Below are 7,720 nucleotides of genomic sequence, written 5' to 3'. Positions count from 1 at the left end.
ACACATATTATAATTATTATTAATAATAATGACAAGTTAAAGTTAATTGTAAATCAACACTGTGTAGAAAAGTGTGTTCAACGTAAAAATTACAAATCCAATATCACTGACATTAGCTGCTTAGTCTAGTCTATTTCTTCTCCAGGTCACTACAAAGCCATAGTAAGAAAAAAACAACATAGTAATTACATATGCAAGCTGTGATTGCTCCATGAGGTCAGTTTCATTGCAGACCTTAAACCGCGTGCTGTGTATATGCATTTCCCTTTTATTATTCTGGGAAATACAAAACAAGAAAAATTATGTATGTCTTCAGTCAAATATAAAATGACAGCTAATTTAAGGTTGGTTGCATGGTTTACTTCATGGCTTCCTGCAGCAAACATTAACCCCTCACTTGTCTTGGAAGCCCTGAGGCATTTTTCTTCCCACAACACTATGGGATTCTATTATTGTTGAAACTGGGATCAGCGTAAGGCATTGCTTTTTTCAGTCACACAAAGGACACCAGCAGGTACACATCTACAGCCAACACTCATATAAGGGATAAGACAAATCTCTGAGAACTATTTCCTACAACATGTATGAAAGAAAATGCTGACAATTCTGTCACCCGTTCTTAATAAAATAGACAGCACATGTTGTGGTTATTATGCCAGGACATAGCTGAGACGTTTATAATAACATGGCAGAATGGCTGATAAGGGCTGTTTATGATGGAGCTAAATTGCAGCTGGATAGGAGCCAACCATATTGTTAACATCTCACAAAACAAATGCTACTGCTTTAAAGCAAAGAAAACAGAGCCACCTAGTGTTAACTGTTATACACAGGCCCTTTATAACCGTGACCTACATAATCTAGTAAAAGGAGGTAAGACTGGGAACAGAACAAAAACAGTTCCTTCGTGGGTTTCCACTCTGAAGGTGAAGTAAGCTCTTTGTTGTAAGTGTTTTAGATAAAGCTCCTATTGGGACAAGCCATAAAAAGTATACAGGCCTATATTTAATCCTTTTAATTATACACATTCATACTAGAACTGTACACACAACACAGGAGGAGAGTTAGTCAAAAATGATTTTACATTTGTTGTTCTGTGGCATAATTTCCTGTTAATATTATCGACACCAGTTTTTACCATTCATTCATTCATTCAATTATGTATTTACATATATACTGCTTTATCTTAAATGCCATAGATGTCCAACACAGGAAACACTGCAGACATATTCAGAACTTTAGAAATGGCAGTCCACCTTGTAGCATGTTTTTTGTTTGGTAAGAGGAAACTGTATATCTCTGGTGAAACCCTTTTGGACATTGGCCAAAGTCCATTCTAAACTCAGGATCAAACTGTTGTCCCTGGAACTGAAAGGCAACAGCAAAGCCACCCCATTTATATTTCATCCATGTTTAAAAGTGATATTTTGCTATTAATGTAATAATATCTACTATAGTACATCTGGCAGTTTCTGTACAATGGCTGTCCATCACTGTGCACACATATGCTGAACTGCCCTACATAGATCAGCTACTGAAAATTATATTCTATAGGAAATTAATATCGCAGGTCCCTAGAGAATTGTGTATTATTGTGTAATTGTGAATTAGTGTGGTATGCAGTGTACATTTACAGGGAGAATGTCAAGAGGTGCTGCTAACAAATGTTTGTATTACTTAATTCAAACAACAGTGTGTTAATTGTTGCAAATCATCAAAGCATTCAGCACAATAAAAATAACTGCATCATTTACCTCTTACTCAAATTTGGAATGCAAACTGCAAAAATGTTTCTTTAAAAAGTCACTCGGGCTCAGTATTAAGAAACTATGAAATGAGGTAACTGCTATAGAAGCAATAAGTCTTCAATTGATCTCTAAATGCATACATCTTACACCCAAATGTAAACATCAGATTCATAAGTACTATACATAGACGATAATAGAAATAGCTTTTTGCAGCTGTAATCAAAAATTGTGTAGTATAAGCACTGATTCTACAGATATGATTGTTTAAGCTAATGGGGCTCCTTAATCCATAGGAAACCAATCTGAGTGCCAAAGTTGAGGCCATCTCTAACATGAGAGAAAAATGAGTCAGGATTGCAGGAGGTGCAGAGGGTGATGTTGGGTCTATTTGTCACTGTGTTATCCTGGATATTCTCTGGTAGGAGACCTCCTTTCTCCAGAAGAATTCTAAATTCATGCAATAGAGAGGAGATTAGGACAGGTTTCAGCAATGCTACAAAATTATGTTCATCCTATGTTCACATTGCTAGAAAATAAGAAAATCAGTCCTGGCAGTGTTTATCCCATTTCAAATATGCCAGTGTTATTTTTTTAGCCAGTATTAATATATTAAACTTTTATACTGTATATAATAAATTATTTTTCAGTTATGTAAATTACTAGGTTTTTAAATCATCTTCAAGTGGGCAAATATATGATTAATGGCCACTCAAATTAATATAGGACATTTCTAAAGTATAGATTATTTGAAATAACTTCTCTTTTTTTTTTTACCTAGTGGCAAGCCTGATATCCACGTAAGGCATGGGGGACTCCATGTCTCTGACACAGTCTGGGTGGATAGTTTGGAATTTTCTAGCTGAATTTTGTTCCAGAATGAAACAGCAGGGTCCAACAGAAGGTCCAATCACAGCTACTACATTAGCAAGCTCACTGCCGAACTCCCGCACCATGGCATTTACTGTTGCCATGGCAACTCCCATGAGCGTTCCCTTCCAGCCTTTATAGAACAACAACAAAAAAATCATAATAAACATCATGTTTGAGTCAGACTTTTGCATTCTAGCACTTATCTTTAAAAAAAAAATAAAAATAAAAATAAAAAAGTCTGTCTATATTTACAAAAACAGTACAAATTTGCTATTTATTATTCAGAAATACACTTACATAAAATACAAAAATCTAAATTGTTCACACCTTCAGTGGAGGACAAGCAACAAACACTTTTTTTGCTGTTATACATTTTTTTTTAACGCTGATTACCTATTATACATTACAACGTAACTTTACTATGCTACAATCTCCAAAATCCCTGAACTATTAAAACAAATATTTTTCCATCATTACTATGGAATTCATGAGGAACTACATTTTTTTTTTACTAATTCACATTTAGACAAAAAGCAGATGCTCATTATTTGATGTGAAAGTAAAAGTGGAACATGAGGTAAGTCACCTGCATGTGCTACTCCAATGACCTTCTTCACAGTGTCAGCAAAAAGCAGAGGCATGCAGTCAGCTCCTGGGGCTGCTATTACAACACCTGGTTGATTAGTCACAATGCCATCATAGGTCTCGGGTTCTGGTTTATTCATCACCCACACATCATTGGCATGGTTAACCTCATGAACAAAAACAGAAACTCCAATTTACACTTATATAAAGATTTAGTCATTTTAGTCACACAAGACTTAAGTCATTATAGAACAAATAAACCAAGTGAAGCAGGTTTCCTGAAAATTCGGTTAGTTACTCAACTACTGGATCTCAAAGAAGTGTAAAGACACATGACATCGTAAAACTACTGAGTCATATCAAAATGTACAGGCATATGATAAATTGCAAAACATCTTTAAACCAGAACTTTGTGTTTAAAAACAGCGTTTAAACAGTAATGCCTGTGGTGTGTCAAATTTCTGTGTATAAAAACAAAAACAAATCCATGTACAGAATAATAATAATTTTAAAAAAGTAACTAATGCAAACTAGATAATTTAATTAGTATAATTACACATACACAATTTATGTATGTGTAGATAAATTGGTTTAAAAAAAAAAAAAAAAAGAAGAAGAACAAGAAAGCTTCATGGAAACATGAAACAATGTTTGTGTTACTCATAGTTTTATTTCCCTATGCTTCCTGATATGTTATTTTAAGTGAAGCCAGTGCAGGGTCAGCTGTCTCACCTTGGAGAGGTGGAAGTGGTGAGGCTGAAAGCCAGCATATTGGCCAAGCCGGCGTAAATTCTCAGCCACTACGGCACGTGAGTCTCTGCGACGGGAACTGCTGAACAGGTTTAGAGAGCCCAGTGTGTTTATGTAGGAAATTCCTCCTGTTCTTGTGGTGAAACCGTGTGCAAAGCAGTCTTTATAGGAACAAGAAAAAAAGGACACTTTTAGCTACATTCTTGTTTTCATAATTTCAAAGTTTCTTTAACAAAATAGCAAATAATTTGTTTCTTTAGTGTTTAAAAAATTGTTCAGGAAATGTCTTTCTGATTTCTGAGAGAATAATTATACAGATAAATGTATAAAACAAACGATTTCAACTTCAATCTTAATTCCTACAAGCATTTTACTTTTCACATTAAAGTTTAGCACTGTCCCCTGCCCCGTGCTCTTAAAGTGACCAAGTCGGTCTTTATCAAATGTCCTCAAGTAAATGATTTTTGATCTTATCTCAGGTCAGAATGATAACCTACTGCACCAAAGCGATCTATAACATCTGTACAAATGCAGCAGTAAATAAAACACCTGTACTGAGAAAAGATAAAAATCAACACTTGAAAATCAATGTAAAGTAACGTTAAAGCAGCGATAAATGCTCTAAAAAAAAGCCTCTTGACTTGACTTGAAATGTTTATGCGGAATTGTTTCCTGTAAGCAGGGACTTAGAACTAAGAACTAAGTAATCACCTTGGGCCTAAGAAGACAATGGTTCCCAAAAATGCAAACAACTATTATCAAATGCTAAATAATACATGCAGATAAATTATATATTGATGTAAAAGGGGGATCTAGTATTTTTTGCCAGGGGTCACCAAATCTATCCCTGCTCTGGAGTGTTCATTGCAAAATCACCTGGGATGAGTGAAGACTTCAGGAGGGTGATTTCTCCCCGGAGCGCTGGGAGGCGCTGTAGGAAGTCGCTGATCTGCTCTTTAAACTGGGTGTGCTGGGTAAACTGGGAGCAGTTGGTAATCTGTGCGAATGGGCAGGAGTTGCAGTCCAGCACGCTGCTGTAGGTGAAGGTGTAGAGCTCGGTGAAGAGCTGCTGCTCACACTCCTGCAGCTCGGCGCGCCGCGCGCTGCACGTCATCACGTGCACTCGCGTAACAGTCAGCTGGTCCGCGGCGCGCTTGAACGCGTACAGCGCGGCTACGGAACTGCTCTCGGTTAGCACGTGCACACGTCTGTTCAGACCGGCGCATTTCTCCAAAAGCGAGCTCTCGGTGATTTCCTCCGAGCAGTCCGCGTGCTGCTGCACAATGAGGTAAACGGGCTCGCTCGTGCCACTTCCGAGAGCGCTGAGCAACTTGTTCACGCGCTTCTCCACGCACTGGCTGTACCGAGGACAGTTAGGATGAACCAGATCCGCCAGAATGACTTCAGCCATCTCAGCATGGAGCGGTTACCAAAAACCCGCACAATGCTCTACCATTCAGCTGAGGGTCGGGGTGGCGTCAAAACACCGGCATAGGGTTGATGATTCCGGCTTGTGAGATGTTTGTCTTCTGTAGCGCTTCTCTCAAGTTTATTTGGAACCGGCTGTAAATGTGGACTTTATATAGCTAGCTGTGAGTGGAAGTACTAACGCGAACACTTCCTGTAAGCTGACTACACACCGCCCTTTTCGGAAAGTCCTGACCGGACAAGAAGATCATCAAGTTATGATTATTTTAGGAGATTGTGAGCCTCAAACTACATGCATGAAGAAAAACGGTCTTGGCTCTAATAAAAAAAATAATAAACACGACATCAGCGCTTTTCTCCTGTTGGTGGTAGTGATTGACACATTGTTCTGCAACAGAATTCACCTTTCACAATAATAGAAGTGTCTTCTCATTTTCCCCAAAACATTTTGTGACATTTGATTATATTACAAACGAAAATAAATCACATGCTATGGCTTGTTTTTTAATCATGAAGTTTTTTTTTTTTTTTGCTGAGCTAGCCACAAACCAAAGAAGAGCAGGAGATTCTCACATAATCATCATCTGCATCAGGAAATGCTTATTTTCCAAAGGTATGAGGAAACCCCATGATTGACTGACTATACCTTCTTCCTCCTAGGAAAACCCAACATTGTCCCACATATCAAATCCTATTATGGAGTAAATACAATGCAGAGTTAACACACCAAAATATCCTGTGTAGGCTCATACTGAGTGCTTACATGAACATAAAGTTAAAGCTAAAGTTTTGCACACACGCATTTGTACTTTCCATATCTAATAACTCATGGTATATGTTGTACCACTAAATGGTGGAGTAAATTTGATGACACTTTTCTGTGTAAATGCAGAACCTATGTAGGCCAAAATCTAACCCATTTTGTTGTCATATCTAACCCAGTTAAGTAGTATATTCACGCTTTTACCCTGTTTTTAACCCTCATCATTAAGTACTATAAGTTCCAATCACTTGGCAAATTAATTTAAAATATCTACAATCATACCCATTCACTATATAGGGTTAATCACAACTTTTTTAATAATGCTATTATTATTAATAATAAATAAATAACTTGTGCATGGTGATTGTCAAAGAACAATCCACATGATCTTACTTTTGCACCCACACTGCTCCCCAGATTTGGCTCCTGCGGACTTTGCCCTCTTCCTGAAGACGAAAATCCAGCTCAAATTTTTTTTTTTTTTGCCACTACTGTGGAGATCCAGTGTGAATTGCAGAAGGTGCCTGACAACCTTCAAAAAAAAGACTCCCAGGACATGCTGGGACCACTGTAATGTTGTTCAAAATGTAGATACATAAAGTACTTTCTCAACAGAGCGAGTTTTTTGATACCACCTGGTATTCAAATTCATTTTGAATCTTAAAGTGTTCTTATTACTTCAGTGGTATTAACAATCTTGTGGTATTGTATGAGGAAGGCAGGTGTGTCATAGAAGTATGTGAGGGTGGTGCAGGACATGTATGAGGACAGTGTGACAGCAGTGAAGTGTGCAGTAGAAATGACAGACAGGTTCAAGGATCGGCTCTGAGCCCTTTCCTGTTTGCGGTGGTGATGGACAGGTTGACGGACGAGGTCAGACAGGAGCCTCTGATGTTTGCGGATGATATTGTGATTTGTGGTGAGAGTAGGGAGAGGTGGAGGTACATGCTGGAGAGAAGGGGAATAAAAGTCAGTAAGAGTAAGAGAGAGTACATGTGTGTGAATGAGAGGGAGGGCAGTGGAGTGGTGTGGTAACAGGGAGAAGAGGTGGTGAAAGTGGATAAGTTTAGGTACCTGAGGTTGCACGATTGAGATGGTGTGGACGTGCAGAGGAGGGACATGGGGTATATCGGTAGATGAGGATGGAGCCACCAGGAATGAGGAAAAGAGAAAGGCCAAGGATGAGGTTTATGGATGTGGTGAAGGAACACATACAGGTAGTTGGTTTGAAAAAGGCAGATGTAGAAGACAGGGGGGGGTCTGGAGACGGATGATCCTCTGTGGCGACCCCTAATGGGAACAACCGAAAGAAGAATGTATCTACAATCTTGTATACTTTCTACATAATAGTAATATGTAGATATAGAGACAGTGATGTGAATGATGTTATATTTGCAACCAGAATATATTACAACAACAGAAAATACATATAAAAATATATACTGTATATATGATTAGCTACACATTAGGACACAAGGGGTCGCAGTGATGTGAATCTATTAATTATGCATATAGTGCAGTTGCAATGTTTGAACACCAGAGGTCAGCCTATACAATACTTTATAGAGTGCACTGG

The 7,720-nt window shown here is 38.1% G+C and overlaps 1 protein-coding gene and 1 long non-coding RNA gene across 2 annotated transcripts; one reads left to right on the top strand and one right to left on the bottom strand.

The window, feature by feature from the left end:
* Window positions 1-1,000: 1,000 nt before the first annotated feature.
* On the bottom strand, window positions 1,001-5,913 carry lacc1 (laccase (multicopper oxidoreductase) domain containing 1). The gene is made up of 5 exons (XM_046838634.1): window positions 4,830-5,913; window positions 3,936-4,114; window positions 3,205-3,370; window positions 2,523-2,748; window positions 1,001-2,195 (listed from the first exon to the last, which is right to left on the bottom strand). The coding sequence occupies exons 1-5, from the start codon at window positions 5,362-5,364 to the stop codon at window positions 2,018-2,020; spliced, it is 1,284 nt and encodes a 427-aa protein (XP_046694590.1). The 5' UTR covers window positions 5,365-5,913; the 3' UTR covers window positions 1,001-2,017.
* On the top strand, window positions 5,104-6,760 carry LOC124378851. The gene is made up of 3 exons (XR_006924313.1): window positions 5,104-5,241; window positions 5,923-5,994; window positions 6,562-6,760. It is a non-coding gene; the product is annotated as an uncharacterized LOC124378851 (long non-coding RNA).
* The last annotated feature ends 960 nt before the right edge of the window (window positions 6,761-7,720 follow it).

This window comes from Silurus meridionalis, chromosome 3, assembly GCF_014805685.1.
Source record: "Silurus meridionalis isolate SWU-2019-XX chromosome 3, ASM1480568v1, whole genome shotgun sequence".
NCBI classification, from domain to species: domain Eukaryota; kingdom Metazoa; phylum Chordata; class Actinopteri; order Siluriformes; family Siluridae; genus Silurus; species Silurus meridionalis.
Note: the sequence above shows the minus strand (reverse complement) of the source record. Positions and strands in the feature narration are given on the sequence as shown.

Excerpts from the sequence above, each read along its gene's own strand:
- lacc1 (XM_046838634.1), bottom strand. The coding sequence starts at position 5,364 with ATGGCTGAAGTCATTCTGGCGGATCTGGTTCATCCTAACTGTCCTCGG. Across the intron at positions 2,749-3,204 it reads CATTGGAGTAGCACATGCAG|GCTGGAAGGGAACGCTCATG; the intron begins GTGACTTACCTC and ends TGTTCTATAAAG. Across the intron at positions 2,196-2,522 it reads GATATCAGGCTTGCCACTAG|AATTCTTCTGGAGAAAGGAG; the intron begins GTAAAAAAAAAA and ends GCATGAATTTAG.